We start from the raw sequence: 26485 nt of genomic DNA, 5'->3' as shown, positions 1-26485 counted from the left end.
ATGGAGTATTTTGCAGTAGCTATCAGTCCTAAACTTTAAAAATAAATTAAAATAAAATAGAGCTGCATGAGGTTACCTATGTAGCACACTGGCTCCAATGTATTTCCTGTCCCATGCACAAAGACACGTAGTCATTTAAAAATATTGCTGCACATTTGCCTGCTGGGCTTGGAAATAACAGCCGAAGAATTCATTCTACCTCTTTCTACCTTGTGATTGTACGTACAACAGAGAAATTGCTCACGTGGCACCTGAAAGTAAACATGAGTTTGCTGTATTCTCAGAGAAGAGCACATAACTTCAAGTAGCTTTTCCTAATAATTAGCATAGCACAGCAATCTGAAAACATAAAGAGTAAGAACTGAACATAATCCATATTAGTGTTGGTTTTTTCTACTCTATTCATACTTTCTTCTTTTTCTTCTTTATCCCTAGTAATTATAAACGAAGGAATCTACACAGGTGGGTTGATCAAGACTGATTACAATTAAGATTTATTGTTGAAATTGGTGCTGCAGTGTAACTGAAGCAGGTGTCCTTCAGCTTTCTTCTCTGTGCTGCTTTGTTCAAAATGTCAATCAACACAAAATATTGTAGAAATCAATTACACAAACAAGTCAAACGTATTAAAATATTACAAAATATATATACTTCAAAAACTTTAAGAATCAAAACAATTGTTACGAAGACTTGTTTATTCCAATAGTATACATAGTGAACTTCATCTTAAATATCTGTGCAGTGGGCCATGTCAATTTTAGTGGAAGTATTCAGACACTAATTATGAACAAAGAATGTGACATTTTATTCCCAGGGCATCACAGCCAGAAATTTCAAAACACTCCATTTCTACAGAATTAAGGTGCCATTTTTGTACTAAAAATTCAAAAGAAAAAAAATATAAGGGACATATTAGAAAGGGCAAACTACGGTAACAGTGATCTCACACAGTGAGCAACCCAAAAAAGAGAAGTCACATGTGTACACACGGAAAAGCCTACTTTACTGTTCGGATTATTATGATATTTATTCTGATTATGCTACTCTTAAGAATGATGTATCTTGCTGGCTCTTCATAGTCATCAAGGCTATGACTGACTGTTATTCCCAAAAATAAGAGTTAGAAATTTCCCATGTATTGCGGAAAACATTTTTTACTCTTGTAGTAACAGAAATCAACTGAAAAGTGAGTTTTTATCAACATAAGACTGAAAAATTGTAAACACTGCAGCAGAAATGGTTTATCTAAGTTGGCAAAAGTCTTGTTTTCAGATACAGTGAATGCTAATGATAATAAATAATTGCAAATACCATCTGGAATCTTTGAAAAACATCTTTCTCCACGTCTGAAATTGAATCTCCACAAAAAGAGGATCAATGCAAAAGAAAATGAAAATGGTAAATTAAAATTAGATTTATGCCAACCACTTAAAAATAAGTGCTCATTTAGAAGCAGTTAACACAAAAATGTGTTCTAGTTCAGATGCAGAGTGTGCATGTGTGTGTAATCCCATTAAGCAGCTCAGAGCTTCCCCAGTCCATGAGGAAATGTTCAGAACATGCAGGACCAAATACTAGGCTATTTTTTATTTTTATTAGTACTACTAACGGTAGTGGTTTATTTTTCAATTTTGTCTCTAATTGATACACGAAACTCCGAATTGACTGGTAGTAAGATGTCCTCTTGGATAACTTTAAAAGATTACAAGACAGTACACATAATAACAGACTGACTACCAGTTGAGGGTCTAAACGAATGAGTGAAATCTGTTCGTGACAAAAGCAATACAAATCACAAACCATTATCTTTGGTTATTGAGTAAAACCTATTATCGTAAACAGAGCTTTTTGCCAAGTACAAAAATATGCATCTCAACTGCACAAGACAGTTTTCACATGCATTAAGTTACTTCCAGCTAACGCACCCTTACCTATGCTTGAACCATTTTTACATAAAAAAGTTGTAAATTTTAGAAGAATGGGAGTATGCCTGAACCATTTTTACATAAAAAAGTCGTAAATTTTAGAAGAATGGGAGTATGCTTGAACCATTTTTATATTAAAAAGTCATAAATCTTAGAAGAAAAGAGTGTTTTAATTCCCATTGTATTTTGTGTAGATAGATCGTTTAGTACCTAAAATGGGGAGAAATTAAACATAGGAAACAATATAAATATTACTGTGTGCTTCCACTTAGCCCACAAGGCAGAACTTTAATCACATCGTAAATAATGATGCCTACCATTTCAGTCAGTACTGCATCGTTCTTTCACAGCCATTTAAAGGGCATTTGATCTCCAAACCGTTCCACTGTCTGTAACTGATAATACGACTGTAACACGACAGCCTAACCCTGCTTACAGCTCAACTACAATGGCATCAACGAAGGAATTTAAAGGCAAAAGCATTTATGATGACCTAAAATATGGAAGGTATATTTAGAAAAGTTTCCTGTTTCTCTAGAAAGTTTACATAGATTTAAGTTTGATAATAGCTGGGGGGAGCAAGAGGGAGGGGAACAGGACCCACTGTCACTGTTTTCCAATTTTATTCAAATAGCCTCAAAGGTATTAAAATAAAAATCTAAGAGCTGGTATCTGCGAGTATACTTCTCAGTCAGGAAGGGAAAAAAGAAAAACGAAGTTTCCACTGAGGGTTTCCATGAGGAAATCTCTCCCAGCAGTACAGGGCCTTGTATTTGGGTGGTGTAATTAGAAGGTGACAACAGATCTGCTCGTGCATCACAAAAAGTGACATGTTTTACACCTAGCAGGCTTGAGATGCCACTTTGCCTGAAGCTTGCTCAGACAAGGCAGCATGTTCCTCTTCCTTTTTTCTCATCTGGTGAAACTATTTTCCATAAAAATGTTCACTCTTTCTCTGCTGTTCTGATGAGCTGAACACTGTCACTTGAGTGTTGACGCAGCAAGATGAAGCATGTTTGCAGCACCGACTGGCATTATCATGCTCACCTGGCAACTGGGGTGTTGCCGGCAGAGCAGCATCCACCAGGACATGAAGGCTGCGTCCCCAGGCCTCCACGTGGTGGGATGCGCTGGCCTCCACCACCGCATCCTTTGAGAGCTCTGACCGACACGTGGGGCTCGGCCACAGCAGCCGAGTCCAGCTGCTGGCACACCCGGAGCTGGACCATTGCCATTACATCCAGCACTGGCCCCCTCACTTAAAAACAAAATAAGGTCTGGACATGCCTACACCTGTTGATTCATTTTGGATCAAACGGTGAAGCTATAATCTGAAGACTGAATTAAAAACATCTCCAGAGACCATTGCTTATGCTAGGGTAATCTCAGAGTATGCCCCCTGCTCACTTTTTAAAAAAAAAAAAAAAAAAAGTGAGGAAGATGATAGAGGACAAAGTAAATGCACAGTAACTGGAGAAAGCACAGGAGAAGGAATTATCTTCGATGTCAAAATTTCATCAAGCTGGGGTTTTCTCAGAGATGCTAACGCCAGGACTATGCTGAGCTGGCATTTCAGACAAATGGAGTTCGGCGAGCTCAGAGGCACCCACGCCAGCAGCCACTCCCCCAGTAAATCTGCCGTGCCGACCTATTCCTTATTTGTGCTCCGCCAAAGCAGAAAAAGAGATGCATGAACTGCAAAGGGCCAACCAGTCGTTCCCTACCAGGTTTTCCAGCTGCTGTTAGAGAACCACTATTTTAACTTTGCTACTAGATTAAAGGAAAACACAGAATCAGTAAATGAAATCAAATGGAGGCCCTCCTCTCCCTTTTTAACCACGCCAAAGTGTCAGGACTGTCAGGAAGCATTTGGACGCGCTTTTCAAATATAAGAACTGATACAGAAAAACTGAAGAAAATCTGGATAAAATTTGGTTTTCTACTACTAAATTTCTTTGCATGAAAAAAGCAATAACCTCTCCATGACTTAGAAAATATTTCTGTTCTGATTATTCAGCTATTAAAATGGGAAAGTGCCATTTTATGACAATTGCTTTCGGCAGGAGATATTTTATACTTATATTCTCAAGGAATATGCACATAAGGAAGAACAATATTAAAACCTTCAGCGCTAATCTGTATTTTCAAAGCTAAGCACATTTTGACAAACTTTCTAATAGACAGTGTTCAAAATTCATAACATATATGAGCCCGATTACGTTACTCTAATTTATTTTTTATCCTCTCATGCGCAGCAATAAAATTTTACCTTTGAACTTATATTTATTACAACTTTTACTCAACCGAGGGCAAGCAGGCACAGAAATATAATAAAGCTCTGCTAATTCTATACATTATTGAAATCCTAACACTGCAAATGCTTTCTTACTGTCTTCATACATACTTAAAATTTCAATTCAAAACCCATTTCATTAAAAGCGTGACTTAAGCAACAGCGTATGCTTATTTTTTAGTTTGTGGATTAATGTAGCAGAATTATAACTTATGTATTTGGGAAAAAAAAAGTAAAAAGGTAATACTAGTACTTGGTTAGGTGTTGCAAGCAAAAGTTTGATAGATGCTAAATAATTGAGTGCTCCATCCATCAGAATCATAAGCACCATAAAAATGTAGAGAAGGGAAGTGCTGGCAAATAACCTTTGCTTACCCACAGGCTGCTGTAAACTGGGCCTCATTCCAGAGGAAAAAATCCCATTGGGTTCACCAAACTGGGAATTGTAGAGCTATGCAGGAAGAGCTTCAGAGTAAATGAAGCACAAGCAGGTGAGAAGACAGAAGGAATTTAGCCAGCTCGTAAATATTTAAGTGCAGCCCATTGAACGCTGGTGAGAGGTGCAATGCACATGAGTCTGAGTTCAACAGTGACAGAGGTACCTGCTGTTGGAGGGAAAACACGACTGAGGAGCCATGACAATCAGGTGAAACCAAATCTTAAAATGATGAAGGTCATCATGTAACGCTAATAATACCTGGCCAACGACAACATGACAACTGACAAACAAGAAAAATTTCAGACAACTCTTAACTTGGTTGATATAATCATGAATGATATAGCAACACGAGTCAGTAAGGTAACAGCTCCCGCAACTAAATACATGTTGAAGTGTAAAAGTTGATTCAAACTGCAACTATAATATTGGCACAACCTTTTTTTTCTTCCAAAAGGTCACTTTGTACATTAGCTCCAGTTTCATTGATCAGCAGCTGAGATAACCGCTGCTCAAACACGCCTCGGAGTCATTGGGAAAAGAGACAACGGGATGACTTTCTGCATACGATATCCTCATCACATTTCTAGTAATTGTTCAGTCATAGATAAGGCACAAATAGGGAAGAAACAGCAGAATAGACTACTCTGAAAATGTAACAGAAAGAACTCAAAACCTTTACACTTGGCACTGAGGCACCAGAAATGATAGCTGTTATTACTGCTGTAATTCCACGGCTGGGACTCAGAAATGTATTTTGCTTCCCAGGAAACATGGATATGTGATGTTTGATGCCTCCTGAGCCCACAGGAGCAGCTAGCCCAGTCGTGGCCAGGTCACCGAATGCCCACAGGACCGAACACCCAATCACTTGAAGTCACGCTGTCAGAACGTGCTCCCATACCCACCGCATCCACCGCCCCTGTGGCAGGCTGCAGACTGTGCCAGCACGACTTTCACACCCATCGACACAGTCACACAGGGGGAGCTTTTATAACCACACAGCCAGGACTGCTGTCAGCCCCAGACGTGAGCTTGTCTCATCACAAACCTCTGACGTGCATCACAACCTCTGCTGGACATCGGGATCCTTCCGGAGCATTACTCGGTTCCCACCACATCTATGTCTCTACGCAGGTTTATAGGCTACCACTGAGGACTAAGCCTGAGAGTTTCATAACTAAAAACCTTGTCGAAGCGAACTACGGTAAAAATCCTCTGCCTGTGAGTCATCAGCAGTCAGTACAGCCTCCTGACCTAGCTACAAGAGAGAAACGCAAGCGAATACATTGAGCCGATTAAGCTTTTTGGCCGTGAAATACTACAACAGGCTGGGGGAAACACACGAGGGTTGGATTTGAACTCCAGCACAGAGATATAATGAAGCTGCCACACTGGAGGATTTCCCAGAGTTTCGTAGGACTTAGTGCAAGACACCAAGCTCTCTCAGACTCAGCTGGTGAAATTTAGGTTCCTGAGCTGCTCTGTGCTATGGCAAGCCCAGGTGGGGCAAAGCAAAGCTCATCTTGGTGTGACATCCCCACAACAAGCAGTAAAGCAGTGAGCAGTTCACTGTAGCAAGCTATCACGTTACCTCCTACAGTAAGGTGACTGTCTGAGATCAGCTAATTCAGCTGCCTTGCCAGCATTTAACAGCAAACAGCACCGAACAACGCAGCCAAAGCCACAGACTTTGTTGTAATCGTAAAGTGGACAAACCAGCACGGGGCAGGAAAAAGAGATCCTCTGCCAGAAAGCGGTCAACCTTGCAGTTGAGCAATAAAGAGTGATTTCTGTTGAAGGATGAGAAAGTATTTCAGAAATCTGGTCTTGACCACTCTCGGTTTAGAGAGGAATACTTGTCTGTTAAAAGAAAGGCGCAAGGTTTCTTTGAAACTCAGCAAGCAGAGCAAGGTTTTACCTGCTCTTAAGCAGTCGAAATGTATTCCACTACAGATGGGAAGACTTTAAAGTCACCTCCCTGGCAATGCAACCTCCCAACATATTGAAAACCAGCAGGAAGTGTTGAATTAATACATATATGCTAACAAGAACTCCTACAGCCATGAATGTTTAATCTAATTTTTCACTAGCTGACATTGCACCCAATGGCTGCAGCATGTTTTTGAAGCCTTGAGACATGGGAAGAACCAGAGGAAAACTAACATAAAACAGGGAATCACAGAAAAGCAGTCAGAGGGAAAAGTCTCTGGAGAAAGCCCAGAGCAGAACAGCATCAGCAAACCAGGCAAGACAGATAATATTAACATCTGGACAGGGATGGAGGACGGAGAGAAGGGAGTTAATGTGAGCACCAGGGAAGTCCGTCTGTATATTCAGCAGACGTGGGGCTACATTTCAATGATGTTCAGAATACTTCCCAGCAATACAGAAGATGTTACCACTTATGTACTGTGTATACAGAGATGCAAACAAAATGAGTTTTTAGAGAGCGTGTAATGCTGGCTGAATGCACAAGGTAAGTTGTTATGTACCAACTGACTGCTGGAAAAAGGAACTTTTACACGTTTTTAGGGGGCTTACCCATATATCTTAATGTTCTAGACTATGACAAATGATTGGATAACAACTCTTACTCCCCTTGTCATCATCCATCTTCTCAGGAGACTTATTTCTTCAAATCCTGATGATGAACCTCTGTAGTCACTTATCTGAGCAGCAAAAATTTATTGCCTTTACTCGAAAATGAAATTCTCCTCCAAGAGAAATGGAATGGACACAAAAGGGCAAATTTCCACCCTGGAGTATGTGGATGTATTTTCTTTCTTTTTATTGGGAACTATACACAATTATTCTAGGTCACAATTTGGACCAAAGGGTACCTCCTGTGTTAATAGGAATGGCAAACTTCCAAAAAAAAAAAAAAAAACCTACAGATCATAGAGATGCCCTAATGAGAAAAGATGAGGCCCCGTAGTAAATCCTGCTTTTCATTGCACATATTTAACAGGGCTGCCAAAGCAGAGTCTCCAAAATACTTACTAATTACATTGGACTGCCTCCAGCCCCTGTCACTAACAGGGAAAGGAACTGTGCGAGGGACCAACCCACCAAGAGTTCAGAGATGATGCTATTATTTTGGGAAAGTATTGAAGGAGACAATAGACAAAAGGAGAATTGTTGAACAACATACTGTGGGACCGATTTGGACTGAGAATACTGCCAAATTCTGTGGACTTTGTGAGCAGCTGTATAAAAATATTCTGACCCAGCTGTGCACAGACCAAAATTCAGTAAGATGCAGAAGTGCAGACTAGCCTGGAACACCACAACATTCATGTTGGACTGAACATGTGCTCTGGCAGTTTCTGGAACCTGTGGTAGAGACTGGAGTATAAAAAGAATTCTGCTCTACACGTTTTCAATGAACTCAGCTAAAAGGATTCATATGTGCCATGTGTGTGGGCATGTGTGAGCATTCAATGGCAAGAGCTGGTACTCCAGAAGAGGTTGTTTCCAATATTGGGGAAGTCCAAATTAACACCAAGGGTCATGACTGAGGGGTCCGAAAGCAGATCACTGCAGAAAATCAAGTTCCTGCTTTTACTCGATCAATCATGAGAAGTAACAAATCTGTGCAAGTCACCTGTGACCTAGAAGAAACAAGAACAGGCATTCAAGACTTCATATCAAGTTGCACGGTTAGCCATTAATTACCTTGGAGTTAAAAACTTCCATTCCAGCTCCATGGTACAAAAAGGACTGAAAGAAGTACAGGTACCCAGAGCGACACCATAAATATTGATCGCGGTGCCGTTCCACTTCATTAGCCACGAATTGAGCAATGTTTCTTAAGGGAGAAGAAAAGGCAGATCCAATTTTAATCAAACTGCTGTACTAAAATGCAAACCTCATGGAATATTATTTTAATTATTGCTCTTTACTCATGCCAATTGCAGCCTACAAAATATATGTGTGTATATATATATATATATGTTATGTTTCTGGACAGAGAGCCAAAACCTTAAGCTGCCAGAGAGGTACATCCACACCACGTGAAGCAGCACCACATAACGATACCCGAGTGAGCTCTGTAACCAGGACGAGGAGTTTTCCAGCCCAGCACTTCACCCCGGGCTCATTAGCCCAGCAGAGAGCTGAGAACCACAGCTCATTAAGCAGCTCCAACGTTGTGGTACCACAGCTATAGTCTTCCTGAGACACAAGCTGGTCTCTGGCAATGAAGGGGCCATACAGGCTTATTAGCTTATTCAGACCTACCTATGTAGTAGGGTACATAAATCCTAAACCATTTAACCTTCAAAATATATGTCCGGGAATAGTGCCAGTGAATATTTGAAAGGGATTACAGGAAGTGTATTAGTTGTCACAGAAAATGAAAATATGGATTTCAACAGAAACTCTATATACAGGGGAGTTTTGCTCCCCGAATCTGTTAGTCTAGCAACCATGCTGAACGAAGGGAAGATTGTACAACCAGCTCAGACAACACAGGGCAAGCTGATAGATTTGTAAAGCTCCATTTTCATCTACTGAAATAAAACATTTTACTTTTTAATTTTTTTTTAGCTTAATCAGAAAATAACCTCATTAAATGACAGCGTGTGAAAAGAACATATAAACTAGAAGAAAAATAAAAACTTTCTGAATAAATTAATGTTTATTGCTTTTAGACTTTGATATTCTGGTCTTTTCTACTTAAATGCAGTTTAAATGTATTACTTGCCACGGCCTTTACGTTAAACCCAGTAAGTCTGCAATTTGCGATAAAATTCCTTATCTCTCTCTTTCTGAACCTACGCAAAGATCCAAGGTTAATTTGCAGATAATATTACTTCATGAAATAATTATCTTAGTCTATAGTACTTAAAATAGCTGAATTTGAAAAAGAGAGGTTTCGAAAAACGAAGCAGTCACGGCTGCCGGGCGGAGGCTGCCTCCCCCGGTGCACGCACCCACCCCGGTGGGATCGCCAGTGGGGTCGGAGCCTGGACTCGGGGCACCACCAGCCCCGCACGTCCTCCTGGCTGTGGCAGCGGGCACGGTGCTGACAGTCGTGCCCTGGGTGCAGCCAGGGGCCCTGTGGTGGGAAAAGGATCTGGCTCCACGCAACCTCGCCCTCCAAGCCCTCATACACCAACAGCGAGGTGGCCTTACCTGCAGGAGCTCCTGATGCCCTACCAAAAAAGCTCTGCGACCAGCCGGGCAGACCGCAGGTTTGGGTGGCCCATAGTCAGAAGTTAAACGGTGAGACACCACTAAGCAACCCCACAAACATGCCTGTAGGGACAGCCACTGCCCTGTTACTGCAGCCCGTACATACAGACCCCAGGTCTCCAGGTGGCACAGGCAGCTGCAGCGCTTTCTTCCCCGGAGCCTTAGCATGACAAAAAACAGGATGCCAAAGACAACCACGTGCTTCTCTTACAGGGCTCTGCACCTCCGAGGTCTCAGCTGCTTTCACACAGCCTTCCCATCATCTTGTCTTCTCCCTCAGATTATTTCTTCCTTCCCAAAAAAAAAGAAAAACTTAATCTGACAAAGATGTTTGTTTGTTTGTTTTTTTCTTATTCCTCGGCCATTTCCCAGCACTGCCTCATTACAGCTCCGGCACTCACTAAAGAATTACTCTCTTCAGCCATTCTTTCTCATCCTGCTAATTTTCCCAACCATCCTCCTATTAAACTACACAAATATATTCATTTAGTAAATACCCCATTAACCAGGTCAGCATACAGTATTCACAACTTATTACAGAGCAGCGCCAAATCAGTCACAGGAGCAATTATGCAATTGTACAGCAGACAACTCGCTTTAATCTTAATATGGGGCTGAAGATGTACATGCCAATGTTCACTCACACGACTCATTCATTCCCAAGCACCGCACACCATTTGTTTTGCCCTCACTTACGCAGCTCTCTCATGTATTCTGATTTATAGGCTTTGTGAACTGCCAGAAAATATGAGCTCAGTACTTCACCTCTCATGTAAGGGATTTTGTTACTGAATGTAAGGGTGATTCGGAGTTTGCATCTCCCGGGGGGACGAAACAAAAGCTAGGCTAGATAGGCAGAATCAAGACCTAAATGTGTTTTTATCACAACGTAATGCTAAAGAACTGAAGATTCTTCCAGAGTTATTAAAAATAGACAGTTGTAGAGAAGAAGAATTAGATAAGATTATGAGATGCTATAGTTTCAATAGAAGAAAAAAATCGGGTTTTAAAATCACAGCTGTATTTGAAGGTATTCATTTATTTAAGCATCTTGGGAAAACAGGTTGCCATATAATATTAACAAACAAGAATACGCTCTGTCAACTACATGCAGTACCACAGACATTTTGAAGCCCTAAATAAATAATGTATTAGAAGACCTAGCCTACTCTGAATTAATGCAAACTCCTCCGATATAAATGAACAGTAGTAGTGGAATTACTTTCCTGGGATTTAAGTCATATATAGCATTAAAAGTAAAGGCGTTAAGATACTTATTGATAGGCAAGAAACTGTTACCTCTAGATCTATGCATGCCCAGGGAGCACTCTGCTAAATTTACAGTCTCAGAGAGTTTCCAGCACAGTTACCAAATCAGTCAGCTTTATTTGTAAACAATACGAAAAAGAACAAAATGCCCTCTTGGCTCTAGTCTCTTCTGACACAGCACTAAGCACACAACAAAACAGTGCTGATGCTATTAAACGGGGGAAATCTGGTGAAACCGGGGAAAATTATTCCTTCATTTACTGGGATTTTCGCATCTGGTAAGAAAAATGGAATTTGATCTCAGGGGGTCATCTGGGTTTCTACACTGTACTACAGGCAGCTGAATCCTGTCTTCCATCTGGTTCAAGCATGGATCAACCCCTCTCTGCTGAACTGCCCAAGGTCTAGCCTGCGATTCATGAGGGCCTGCCAGTCCTGCTGGGTCATCAGAGTTTCACTACAAGAAAAAGATTTTGCATTTTATATTATATGCACATTTGCCAGTAATGAGTGGAAACAACCCCAAAACCAGGGACAGAATAAGGTGCACTGCCAGAGGAGAAGTAGCAAGGAAACACAGGTGGAGCTCATGTCACCTGGAGGAGGCTCTCCCCAGAGAGCTCCCTGCTCACTTGCTAGGGGCAGATAAATATTCTCACTTCTTCCCAAAAATGCCCTTTTCAATCTCTGTCTCCTGCTGGACGTAGTGCCTGGATATCCACAGACAGCACTAGCCACAGGACCAAGCCAAGAACTAATTTTTGTGATTGCTTTTTCCTCCTTGGTGATATGAAAGGAAATAGCCCTGCTCTCTGCTTGCACAGCTGTTGACCTCGTATGCATGGATGCGTTGAGTCATTCATCTCATTCCTCCTTTTTTTTTTTTTTTTTTTCCATTGGGAGGGGAGAGGGGTGGTGAAATAAATGTGTCAGCTTTAAGAACTGCGATGTATCAAAAGCATACAATATGGGAGGAGCAGGCTTCAAAACTGGGAAATGCATTCCAGTGATCTGGGATGATTCAGTTTGTAAAGAAACTCCAACTCACCTTCTTGTCAAAAGCTTTGCTCTGGCATTTACCAGCTGCCTGAAGTTAAAAAGCTAACAGGCTGTTTGTTTGAAAAGGAACTATGAAAAACCTTTTCCTCTTACTTGTTTAACTCTTCCAAACAAAGGCAATACCTAGCGTACGAGACAATTACAGACGTGCTGCATACAGACAGACAACAAGAAAAACACTGAACAATGGAGCTTTAAATTGTTCTCAGTCTCCTCAAAGAGCTAATCTTTCCCAAATCACATTCACTCCAACACTTTACAAAAGCTACCTTTTATTAAATATGAAATTCAATGCACGGATAAACAAAAGTGATAATGCAATCCATACTTAAATTAATACCCTGGCATCAAAATTATGGCGGAATTAGGAGTTTGCCCTTTTTATGGCTGTTCTTAGTCTACCATTTCTTGTCACAACTTCAGAGCTCAGTCTTGCATTTCAGGTCCACTGAACTCTTGTGTTTCTGGGTAAGCCAGGATCCATGTGAGGATCCCACAGAAATTCAGTGGGAATTCTGCCCACAAGAGAACATTAAAGAGCATTTAGGAGCCATATGCCATGGCCATTTTCCCTGCTCTGCAATTTCTCTACCATTTCATCACATTCTCCTCTTCCCATTATGACTACCTGACTAATCACAAATTGCTGCCTAATGAAGAATCCTGGCATTACAATATTTAATTAGAATTAAGTGGAAGATAAAAAAATTACAGACCAATATTCTACAGATTCAATCTCTGCAGTGCAGAACAAGCCTAAAGTTTCCATGTCCTGAATTCTTAATTAAAAGTTTGTCAAAACTTCCTATTTAAGGGAGGAGCCTTCCCCTCTGGCATCCATTAATCTCAAAACAAGGAACTAAATTTGGATTTCATCAGCTCTACTCCATAAGCAGAAAGAAACCTCAAAGAAAGTGCAACACTTTAATTTTCACTCCATAGCATTCACAACTGTTGTATAAAGGTGGTGCAAATAATCATTTCTGTCCAGTACGCAATGTGCAGCACCAAAGGAAATTCAGCTACAGAAAAAGCCTTCTGTAGGGCCACACAGCAGGAAAGGATTCAATTACTCAAAGAGCCCTTCTTTTTCCTCCACAAAAAGGTCTGTGGTCAGAGATCAATGTGAGAAGCTGTCTATTTAAGTTATACTCAAATTATTTCCTTACATAAACGCTGGAAGAAGCTTGCTGCTGATCCCCACAGTACAGCACACAGACATCCTCGGTTCAGCTCCCCTCCTTTGTCGAAGGAGCAGTAAACACAGAAGACCTCAGCTCTGCAGGCTGTTCCCAGCGTTTTCTCCTCCCCTGACTTCTCTGCGTCTCCCCTCTTCTCTTCCACACCCAAGCACTTCTGCAGACTGAAATGCAAGGACGCTCCCAACTCCACAACCTGCTGTTAGATACTCATTACTAAACTTGATCTCAGACCTAAAAACATACTTAATCGTTTGCAGAATCAGGCTTATTTCTTTTAATATTATCAAAAAATAAATTCCTAGAATTTATACAACACTACCCAATGCAAAAGTTACGTAGCTTATTTTAAAATATTTTTTCTTTTATGGGTTATATGGTAACTTGGACTCCAGCCTACCAGATGTCACATACAGAATGCAACAAAATGCCAGTCATTTCTTTACTCTAATGACCTTCTGCTTAGTTAAACACGTTACACTATTTTGAGTATTTCTCTTGGAATAGAAAGTCTTGGCTAAAATAATTCTGAACTGAGCATTGGACAGTTTTCTGTCTATTAAGAATAATTAAAAATAGTAATACCAACTGTATTATAAACCTGGTTTCCTAAGGAAATCAGGATATGCCATCGTGCTCTTTTTGAAACCACCCACCCATGTAAACCAAATTTGACACAGGGGTTTGTCCCTTAGAGATTTACTTATCTACTGATATGACTGCTAGAGAAAGTCCCAAATTATTTGCCATCACTTAAGGAAAGTCATCCGTCCTTGCTGGCTGGTCAAACACTGGCCCCCAGAATCAGGCACGTATGCAGCACCTGGCCTACCCCGTGGGATGGACTTGAACACACAAGGAGGAGCAGTGCTGGAGGGCAGCAGGATGAGAGCATGGAGGGAGAGACTGGATTATCGCCGTGGGAGGACAAAAGCTACAAGAACATGATTCTTTCCTAGTTCACTTTTTTTTCTTTTTCATTTTTCCTTTTTTTTTTTTTATTTTTATTTTGTGACCATTTCTGCAAACTGTCACATGTCTTTTCAACATGAAGGGTTCAGAACAGATGCTTAAAGGAAAAGTTCATGCCCGCGCAACCCATGCTGCGTTTTCTTACAATTTAGTTACAGGGCCCTTCAGAAAAACTGTGTGAACAGTGTCATATAAACATGCTGTAATATCTGGTTAAAGAGAAATGGCTTAAGGATGGTGTTAATACGAGAAGCTTTGAATTCATGTATCTCAAAGGGGATATTACGGACAGGAAACTAAAGCCTGAGGAAGTTTTGTGGTTTGCCCCTTGTCACAACTGTGTAAAGAGGCTCTAAAAACACCACATTAAAACCAGGTGGAAAGATCATTGATGTGAACCCTCTGAATAGCCACTGGTTATTTCCAGAGAACTCCTTTCTACACACCAAAACGATCAAGGGTAGGACTAGAGCATAAAGCACCTTAACAACTCTGCCTGGGATGAGATGGATAAAAAAAAAAGTCATAGAGCATTCCCACTTGTTACATTCCTTAAGACTGTGAGCTCCCCGCTCTGTGTATGAGACAACACAGATATTGCCAGCTGATAGACGAGAAGTGAGGAAACTATTTGCATACGTTAAATGCTTCTTTCCTTAGTAGAAAGGCAGTGAAATCCTTAGATACTTTTGGAACCTGTTTAGTCCCCAGAATCACAGCCATTTATGGATGAGATTCACCCTCTTCCATTCACTCCTCCTGGCAACTTCAGTCACCGCTGGGTCACAGATCCAGAATCCTGTCTTTAATTCAGCTTTTCAGATTGATCCTTCATGCCTCCTTCCTCCCCTCAAGACATATTTGCACACGGTAGTCTTCAAGTTGTCATCTACCTACTACTTAACTTTCAAATAGAGTTCAGAAAGCATCATATTTTGCTCACATCTCCCCTTTGTTGAAGCAGCGTTCCCTAAGAAATACAATAACTCTCTAAAAATAATATGAACTCAACACATACGTGAAGTTATGCTTAGTTTAAAGAAAACAACCAAACAGGAATTTTATTCTGCATGCTCTCAGCACTTGCAGCTATTTTTCTTGTTTCTCATTGAAGCAATCTGGGATTTTTTTTCTACAATATATTTTGTGAGGGGGGGAAAATGTTTTTTTTTTCATATTTAAAAAAATAATGATATATATGTACAGTTATAAAACAGAATACAGAGATACAGTAACCTTATTTCAGTGTTGTAACTGAAAGATTAGAGTCAAATTCAATAAAGACTCCCTCGATATTGAAAAATAGCACTCTTTAAATAAATAGTTAATTTTAGTTAAATTTGCAATAGCCTACTCTATAAATATTAATCCTTCTATACGGTTTCTTCAAACCTCTTGTGTACCAGACTCACCGGTCACTCACACATGCCATGCTCTTTAGGTAACCTTTACCACAAACTCAGATCAACTTATGTCAAACTCATTCCCTAACATTTAAAGCATAAAAGGGCAATACAAATCTTAAAGTAATGAGTGATGTTTATGTTTTTCTTAATGTTATAATTTCCATTTCTGAAAGGGCGACCTTGAACCTTTGTTCCAAATCTACAGGTGTTATGAGCTCAGGTTCACCAAAAAAAAATAAAAAAGAAAAAGAATCAGCACCTGCTGCTCTGTCTCACTAATGCAAGCAGGAGCTGGATCTTTGAAATCCCATCTCCTCCCTGCTGAAACAGCCATAGGGAAGAAATGGCCTTTGCCCGCACCATTTTAACACCGCTCTGAAGTCTTGAAAAACATCTTTTAGAGACATTACGTATGAAAAAGGAGCACTAGATACTGAAAAGAATCAAGGTTTTGCATAGAAATTCATCCGAGGGCATACTGCAGACCACAAGCTCACACTTACCTCAGCCAGCACTGAAAAAATATTTTCACAGGTAGCTGCAATACTTTATATTGACAAGCACAGGGAGGATGAAAGCTGCCTATATCCCTAATCAACTCGACTGGTATCTCTGTCTGCCAACTATACAGAGCTGAAGTCACCACTGGATACCGATTATAGCTGCCTTCTGGATGACTGACACGAAGCGTGCTGCCAGGATTTGAAAGGCACAGCCACAGTTCAGCTGGAAACCGTGCAACATATTTGCATTTAAGGATAAAGAAAATTAATCAAAGTATGTTTGAGTTTATCCTCTAGATTCAAGCCCACAACCAGCCCATCCAGCTTTCCACCATTAGATATGTCACCTTGTATTTTAGCACAATATGCCTGACTCTAGGACACAGATATTTATGCAAATACAAGATTTGTTTATAGACTTTTCGGTTTCTGTCTTCACTGGCTTGGGGTCCATATGTTTGCTACAATCTTGAATGAATTTTAAGATCATTAGTGTGACTAAGCAAAGTTCTTAAATTCCAGCAACTTACCCTAAAATTAATCTAAAGCCGATCTGTTTCTTTTGCAGACATCAGTTTCAGTAGAGGATACAAAGGCAGTAAATTCAGTGGAATCCATGGCAGTGTCAGTCTGCAAACTGTTGATGCACCAATGCAGGTCACAATCTGCATTTTGTCTTTCTAAATGTTTCCAGTAGGAGACATCAAATATTTGGCACAGAACCAGCAGCAGCAAGGTAAGGCTTGATGGAGGTAACCGTATCTGCTCTACCTGGCTCGTAAACAACCGGTCTGCTCAAAGGGCACATCAATCTTAATGACTACCAAAAAAAATGAAAAATGGGTCTCAATTCTATTGAGCAAGCCATTCTCCAGGATTTCTGAAACACTCATAATACTCATCAGCCTTTCGACTACAGTGTAATCTGTTCCTTCCATTATGGTTGCAAAATGAGAAGTGTAGATCGTAGTTGCTAGAAGGCCCTGCACATTGCCTTTCAGGATTTGTGTATCTAGCAGTCAGTAAAACATACTGCTTGGGGATCAACAGCTCCAGTGACTGGGTACAGCGGGGTACGTTCACAACCAAAGAATGAGAAAATTGGTGCAGAAGGCTTAGCCCCACAGCAGTAATTGAACCTGTGGGCTTAGAAGAGCTGGTACCAATTGTATTGGCTGTGTGTGCAGGTGTGTTGGGCCACTAGATGATTTACCCTTCCTTACAGAATAAATCCAAATCTTACACCTGAAAAGTTGTCACACCTCCAGTCTGCATTTACATGAATAGACTCACAGAACATCCTGAGTTGGAAAGAACCCACGAGGATCCTCAAGTCCAACTCCTGGCTCCACAAAGGATCACCCAAAATCTCTCTATTGTGTTGTGTTGATGGACAAAATGTATCAATGTAGATTTAAGATCTTATTCTGATAGGTCAGAAAGAACTTATTTAAAACTTACTTGCAATAAATTTAACGCAGTAAATCATCTTTTTTTTTTTTTTTTTTGAGAAATTAAGCAGCCTGCCAATCCATTCTATGTTGTAAACCCATTACATCGTGGAAAATCAAAAATTCTCCCCAGGTGACAATTTGGCTTTGCTCAGATTTATGTTAAAACAACTTTTCAGAGAGCTTCATGTGCTGAACCAGGAATAAAACTAGGCATCTCCTCTACCTGCGGCATCTTCCTTCTGAAGGATTCAAGCAAAGCTGTCATGGATGTCCCAGCCTCCCATGACGGTGTGTATCAAGCAGCACACACATCGCAGGCTCTTTGGACACAAATTCTTAGGGACCAATGGACTCAATGCAATTGAACTGTAAGTATAGACAGGTAACTGAACACAGCAATATTAATATTCTACCCCAAAGAGTCTTCAGCTTCCGTAAGTGCAGAGCTTCACTGTCAAGCTCTGGCAGAACATAATATTGGATCTTAAAATAACACTGCTTTGATTACCTTACTTCCCTTTACTCTTCGCTTGAATTCCAACAGGATTTCAGTGTCTGCTCTGTCAATAGAGCCGTGTGAATAATGGATTTCTGTTTGGGCACTGAACCAAAAAAAAAAAAAAAAAAACGGAGAAGGAAGAAAACTGCTTTAAGTGGACTGAAAAGAGTGGAGGAAGATTTAAGGGAAAAAAAATGTAATTTCAAGATGTGAAATGCTTGTTTAATCTAAAAGGAATATTTTGCTTTTATATTATTTAACATCCTCTCTTAAAAAAATTTTATTGTTTCAGACTTGGTCTATTTCATTTACAAAAAAAGCAAACATTTAATTCTACAGATTTTTTTTTTTTGAAAACATTCTGACTCCCTGAAATATTGTTCTCAAATTTTACAGATAATACTTGAAATTTGGTAATAGAGATATTTCACCCCCAACATGCACTTTTTTTCAGTAGACTTCAATGCTTAAGGAAAAAAAAAAGATCTCCTCAGCAAGTGCCACATTCCAGATACTGACTGCCCAGAACCAAAGAGATCACATAGATGAACAAGACAGCTGTCATATTTAAAAGACAGGTTAAGCAGGACTGCCTGAACAGCAGCAGAAGCTGGTAAAGAAGCAGTTTTCTGTTCAACAGCAAGAGCAGCGATAGCCCTGAAAGGCTGCTGAACATCCTTATTTTGTGTGTTTCTTCTATTCACCAGCTCCTGTGAAGATGCTGTTTTTGTTAGTACCAGGAAAAGAAAAACAAAGGTTCGATCATCCAGTGTAACAGTGTTCCAATGAAGATGACTCGTATTCTATTTCACAACGATTTATGCTCATGAATGCTCTTTTCTGCTGCTGGTACAGCCCCATGTCTGGCACTGCCGAAGCTCAGTGAGTCAGGGCTCAGATGATGGATGCTGCCCCCTTTGCACAGACAACTACTGCACCTTAAAGCCAGTAGGTTATTGCAGCTATTAACAATCTCATTGAGAATGCTTACTAAAAATTCTTGCCACCGTGTCAGCTCCAACAGCATCGTGCTTTATTTCTAAGCTACCACCGTGGCAAATCATCTGCCTCAGGGTGGTTTGCCCCTTAAAGCCAGGAGTCCCAGGGCCTGCTACTTATTACTCTGGGTCCAGTACCTGCACCGTATTACCACTCCATGCACTCCGCATGACTAGTAGACCGATTATTTGCAACTGTATTAAATACTTTCATCAAAGGCAAAACAACTCTGCAACTTAAATTCCCACAAAACAACCCAGATACCCAAGCTAATAGCATAGAAAGGAATGGCAAATGCTCAGCAGCTCTGAACTACTAGATCCTTGTTTCCTTCTAATCTAAATTACACTCGCTTGATTAGATTTAGTAACTAGAAGTAGAGTAAAACAACCTTAATCCGGTAAAATCAGACTACCTTTTTACCCAGATTACTCCACTTTGCTGATCTAATAATTTCTGATTAAAACAATTAATACTTTACGTATAAACTATTTCTTTGTATTATTATTATTATTTAGACATTAGGTTGTTCACTGTAACTGAGAAATCAACTTTGTTATGAATTGTTCTTTTGACAGGTATCAGAACAAGCAGAAACAAATTAATAACTGATGACATGGGGTTTACAACAAAACAGATTCAGAATAATAACATTTTACGATTCTTTCAAGAGCATTGCTACTAGTTGAGATTTAGCTTACGGTATTGTAAGAAACGTTTATAAAACGCCTGAAAAACAAATTGTTGTTTTTTATGAGTCATGCTTGTTATTTCATGAATGTATTGTAGCTCCTTTTACATCTGTTCCCAGTGCAACCAGGCATACTCCTCACCACAATCACTGCTGTGTTCACAACCTACATGACTATAAAGTGCATTTCTAAAAATCACAGTTCGGTTCAACATTTGTCTTGTTTCCATCTATTTATGCAATATTAATACTGTAATATAGATTAAAAAAATGTTAAAAAAAAAAAGGTTCCCAAATTCCTCCACCAGACTGAACCAAACAACGTTTATATGTTAATTCTAATTGTCTGTCTTAGCATCTTAATTAAAAGATTGGGAAACTACCTATCAAGGTACACCAGCTCCTGTCCATTAACTTTCTTCTGCTGACCCCAGGCCAAATCCTGCTGTCTAGTATTATTTTCAGCTTTCTGCTCACCGCTACCACCTTGCATTCCCTTTGTCTCACCATACACAAGATGCCTGCAGATACCACAAAGACATAAGGAGCAGAGCATATAAAAGATGATTTTGGTTGTTGTCTTCCAAAAATGAAGCAAAATACATTTTGGCTGCTGTCGAATTGCATTCTAAAATGAGAAAGTTTTGACCACGTTCATGGTTTTGCATTTACTGAACAATAATATTTGAGGACAACAAGTGAACTGGAAACTTTTCAGAGTTATTTTCATCTGGTCAATGCACAGAAATGTTTGTCACTTGTAATCAAGACTGACCAAATGTAAATGTCAAATAATTGCAGCTATCCGATCAAGAATACATTGATTGTTCATTGACTGTTCAATTGATCAACTTTAAACAACTGAGTAAGATCACTAATAATTCATAGGTTGTTTGTGAATACAAAAAAAATCTTAAATACATTCTTTGATCTCAAGGATACAGTTACAAAGTCTAATCTGCAGTACCATCATCCATTTTCCTGTATTATTCTTTTGGATGCACTGATTTCCCCAAAGTATCCATTATTCTTCACTAACTAAATAAAAGAACACCTTTCTGAAAAAAAATATTTGGAAGAAGCATGCAATATAGGTCTTCCCCATTTTACATATTATTTCACTGCATCCTTTTTACTACACTATTGCCTTCTGATGCTACAGAAGAGCCACACTGAAGGGATATGGACCTAGAGTTTCTCACAAGTATCACACATGTTCAGTAGCTTAACAGAGATTTCAGACCTTATGAGATGGGAGCAGACAGACACCTTACAATCACAAAATGAGGCAATCATGGTCTGCTCATTCCTTCCACATCCTCATCTATGCTAGCTGCTCCAAATCACAAATGATAGACTCCAGCTACTCCATGAAAGGATCTGTACATAGTATAGCCCTATAGCCCCATGGAGACACTTTCACTATGGACCCTATCAACAGGGATTTAAGAAACATCAACAACAAAATCATTTTTGCATCTCTAGACTAAGTGGAAGTAAAAGTGCTAAGTCACAGAAATTCCCACAAGCCCATACAAGCAGATAATGCTTCGACAGAGTGAGCTGGCATCACAAGTGTGGAACAGATGTGGCATCGGACAGGCATTGGGGTGACCAGAAATGGGACAGATTGGGGCCTTGTTAACTTTAATTATTTTTTTTTTTTTTAACTTTAACTTGTCTTGTTAACTTTACCCACTGTCCAGCAACATACATCAGAGATCAAGATATACTTCCAAGCCCCACCTTGCTGGAGGTAAGTTTAGGTCAACAGGATCCCACAGGTTACACCTACAGCAGCATGGGAGACCTTAGTGAAAAACATGGCCAGCTCCCTCCCACTGCAGACAACGCAATTAAGGCTCATTTTTGGCGAGGGAAGAAACAGTCTCTTCATGAAAAAGGCCTCACGCTGTGGAAAGCAGCATGCAACAGCACGGCATCACACAGCAGAGCACGGGCTCATGAAGGATGTGTGCTCACAGCCACACTGGGAATGGTGGGAGAGGAGGAGACGAGCGAGGGCAAGAAACCGCGATGCCATGCTGTTCTGCAGTAGGGCTGACAAATGGCACCGACACATCTGCTGCTTTCATCTTCTGAAGTAGAGGTGAACTAACACACTGCAACAAGAGCAAGAGAGCATCATGCCAAGAAGTCTGGCATTTATATGAAAATAAAGGTATCTTGCAGGGAGCGATATAAAGAAGAACCTAAGTATCCTAATCAACATAACGCAGGCTCAAATGAACTTTGTTGTTAAGATGAGATACATTGGATTTTGTCATTTAACAGCGTCCAAAAAGTGTATTTTTGTCTTTTCATCTCTTTAGGCATTCAGTGGGAATACTGAGCAACCACGCTAAGCATAGATGACAATGGATAAATGACTGAATTTTAGGATACAGCATTGAATTCTGCAAAAGGCGCTTAAGTAAATGAAAATATCAACACACAAAGCAGCTACCCTAAATGCTTTCTCCACAGCAGTTGCTTGCACAGAATTTGGACTTCTATATAAATGCTAAGCATAAGCACAGTCTTTATGTTATTTTACCCATAACTGATTTGTCTTACAGTTTCCCATGACTCCCTGTTGGCTTCCCACTACCTATTAGCCAACTATGCCAGGCAAAACACTTTGTGCAGTTCTGCTGCTTACTCCAGCTTTTACCCAAGAAAATGATCACGTGTATGTGTCAATGTTTGCTTTGGGGTGGCAGGGCAGGAAGAATGTCCCGACATTGCTATTTGGTAACTAGAACATGCACAGAGTAATGAAAGTGAAAAAGAGACTTACAATATCTTTCTGAACAATTAAATGCAGAAGAGACACTTCAAAGGCATGGCTTCTTAAAGATCATAGCCACAGAGAACAGTTTGATCAGAGATCAATGGGCATCTGCCACATTATATTCTTTCCTTCTGAGTCTCAAGTTGGTGCACAGAAATGGATGTTGGCACAGTTTTAACAGTGCGAAGTGCGTGGTGCTCCTTAGCAGTACAAGGCTCCATCTGCACACATCACTGCAGGACTGGACCTACAGTTACGATCACACAACTGAAGAGACCACTCAGAGTTCAGAGACAGCTCTCTTCTCTCTAGTTTATTCTGGCTAGGTCATTTTTACAACAGTTGAAGATTTTGCCCCATTTCCACAAACTTGCAAGACAACCACATAGATTTTTAATTTATTTCAGAGGAATCTTTAGTCTTTGGACAAAACAGCCATAATTTAATTCTGCCAGATTCCATTGACTCGTAAATGACACACTGTTTTTCACCAATTGCCAATTAACCCCTCTTGTTATCAACTTGAAATTGTTTCTTGTGATCAGCCTGAGCACCACATAAAATAATTCTCCATCTCAGATACAAAATTAGGCTCTGAATTTCCATGATTTTGCCACTTTTGAGATGACAGTAGAGTCTAACTTCAAAATTGTGCTCCATGTAATTGAATCTAAAGATCTGACAACACTGACCTTATCAAGAAATGAAACTTCTGGCTGAAGTTCAAACCATGTACGAGAAATTGGCTCTTGCTGGTTGTTTGTAAACGTCATATAAAAATGTACTTATTCATTATTAACAGCTTGTAAACTGCAGGTCTCAAACTGCTGTCAAGTGAGTAAAGCATTACTTATTGCCACCATTTCATTTAGATTCTTGTATTAATTTTAACAGCACAATTGAGCATTCCACATTCCTTCATATCATGGCAAGTGGGTTGTTATAAAAAGACAAACTCAAACTGCATGCTGAAAACTGAGGACAGAAGTAATGTAAAGAGCCAGATTCATTTTGTTACTGTGTCCATGGTGCTGCTGGCCTCAGTGACAGCCCTACTTTTGCACAACATGTGAAAAAAATTACTCTAGTGAAAAAAGTATTCTAGTGAAAAAAAGTATTCTAGGGAGAACCAAGCCATTGGTATCACACTGTTGTCACATGGAAGTGGTACACTGTAGGCCAAAGGGACAAAACATGAGCTCTACTGGTGAGACATCTCATTTAGAACAAAATAGACCAAAGGCTCCAAGCAAAATACCAGGTAACATTAGCACTGGTGATCACCACAGTCAACTCAGAAATCTGGAGGTTTCAAAAAAATTCAGCAGGAAGCAGTTGGAAATAATTTTCACTGCTCTTCAGACAAAATCTATTTTAAAGGGAAGCTTTAAAGATGACACCATTACCTACCTTTCTTGTTCTTGCATACAGTTTTCAGGATGCGGTTTCCAAGTCCACATTCTCCATGGTCAGTCACACATATTCCTTCTGAAATAATCCACTCGTAACATGCTGGGTCTTCACAAGGAATAGATTCCACTAGATGTGGACAACCCGCTGAAGGGCCTACAGGATCCATAATTACATGCCTTTGTCTCATTCTAAAGCCTGGAAAATAGAAAGTGAATTAACTGGACAACTGCACAAAAATATTTATACCAAAAATTTAGTAGAAAGAGGACTACGTATGGTATCTGGAACTGGAGGAAATAAAGACTAACAATAGAACAACACTTGCAACTATTTAATTGACTGTGATGGTATCTGGCTGGATTTCCCACAGTCTGGGCATGCAATAGAATCCAAAAAATCCAATAGAATTCCAACAAGCCCCGTATTTTCCATATTTCTTTTTTCATTTTAATCAACATTAGTTAAAAAGACACGTCCAAAACAAAGAATTAGCTATTGAGGCATATATTAATGTAATAATAAAATTGAGATAAGAGAGAGAAACAGTAAAGAAGCTGAAGATATAAATGACATCTATACTCTGCCTGGGAATCCACTACTGACAAAACTTGTTTTAAAATACAACAGAGCAGTTTACTACGAAATTAGTATTCTGCCTTATGAAGGTATAAGGATTTCTGATACATAATGCATATCAGACCTCTTTGAAATGATATTCTATTAAATTGGTAGATTCAAATGTAAAGTGGAAGAAAAAGGTTACAGAAATAATGAAAGAATTGATTACATAATCTACCTCCTTCTGAATAAAACCAAAAGTCAGGTTGCTGTATAAAATGCAGAACTAATGGCAAGTACCTTTCAGCACGTTTTGTTATGTAAATGACATAATTATTATAAAGGCAGAAGAAAATGGGTGGTGGTCTTTCCTATGACAGTGTCTCAGACATTGGGCAAATATACAGCATTAGTGGAGGCCACACAGAAATGCCTTAGAACATGAAACAGAAAAGAAAATGAAAAATAAAAAACATTCCCACAAAATACAACAGACCAAACTTCCACCATTTTCACATCAGCAAAAACAAATCAGTCAAAACAATTTTAGAATGTTCTTTTTTCATTTTAAAACAATTTAAAAATGAAATGAATTTTGCAAACCTTTATATTTAGAAATATTTATATTAATTCTTTGTCATTTGAAACACTCTGAAGAGCTCAAGTCACTTTAAAAACTTATGTTGTTTTCAGAACAGTGTAATTTCCAAATAATAATATTCATTCCCTGACACGACTCCAGCGGTAATGTTTCCAGCTTTCATTGTAAAGGAAGGAAAGGCTCTGCAATGAATCTCAAAGTGTTGCAGCAAACGGCATGTATTCTGGGCTATTAAGATCGAGGGGATATTAATAGGTATTTGCATACTCCTCTTCCAGGAGCTGAAACCAAACCCAGAACAACCTCTTGGCTCAGCCTGAACTGCAACATGGCAGAGCTATGGGATACAGCTCAGTCCTGAGCTTCATCTCACCTTCATCCTCACGCCAGTATTCCCCTTGAGCCCAGCCACTCAGCAGGACTTCTGAAGGAGATGGGAGAGAGACACCCTCACACCCTGGAGGTCTGCAGTTGCTATCCCAAGAAATCCTCCCTTTCTACAAGTTCAGTGCAAGAAAAAAGAATCTAAATCCATTTTTTCTTTCAAGAATAACTGCAAAAAGCTTTTAAAGGTCTTATTCCAGTCCTGTATGCACATCTAAGAGCTCCATCCTATGTTAATTTAAAAACACATACATTAAGGTCCCAATGTGGAATTTGACACCACTGCTTTTGCAAAGTTATCATAACATTCCATTTCACATTTTTGATTCCAGAATGCTGCAAGGAACATGTAAGAGTAGCCCTTACCTCTTCTCCCCTGGTGGTCCTGGCAGTTTTCAGGAAGGCAGGGGCCCCACACCGACCAGGCAGACACCTCGCACTCAGACGGACATGGCAGGTTACACAGCTGGGAGGCTGAGGGAGCAGGACCCAGGCAGAACTTCCCATCAACTGGTCTACTAACTAAGGAGAAAATGAAAGAAAAAGAAAAAAAAAGGAGAAAAAAATAGGAGAAAAAAAAAAAAAGAGTCTAATTTTACCTTGACCAACGCACAGAGCTCCAGAGTTTACTGGTGGCTTTAGCTTCTGAAAAACCACCCTAATGCACTGCTTTTTGCATGTCTTAACTCCCAGATCAAAAAGTTAATCTTCTGTTCAGCAAGGCACTTAGTTTTATCTAAATCAACCATATTCAGCAGGCCAATTTTAGACTACGCTTAATGGAAAATCGGTGATAAATTCAGTGCTGATTTTCTACAGTGCCAGAACAAC

General features: G+C 39.8%; 1 protein-coding gene across 10 annotated transcripts in view; it reads right to left on the bottom strand.

Moving 5' to 3' along the window:
• THSD7B (thrombospondin type 1 domain containing 7B) overlaps positions 1-26485 on the bottom strand; it is a 456617-nt gene that overhangs the window by 153671 nt on the left and 276461 nt on the right. For all 10 annotated transcript variants that reach the window (XM_080600715.1, XM_080600714.1, XM_080600720.1 and 7 more), the window contains 2 exons: positions 26021-26176; positions 24109-24306 (listed from right to left, as the gene is read on the bottom strand). In XM_080600715.1, coding sequence (XP_080456841.1) covers positions 24109-24306; positions 26021-26176 — 354 coding nt within the window. The remainder of the gene's footprint in view (positions 1-24108; positions 24307-26020; positions 26177-26485) is intronic.

The sequence above is a fragment of the Anser brachyrhynchus genome (assembly GCF_964034855.1).
Source record: "Anser brachyrhynchus genome assembly, chromosome: 7".
NCBI lineage: Eukaryota > Metazoa > Chordata > Aves > Anseriformes > Anatidae > Anser > Anser brachyrhynchus.
The sequence above is the reverse complement of the archived record's forward strand: the minus strand, read 5'-3'. Positions and strand labels throughout refer to the sequence as shown.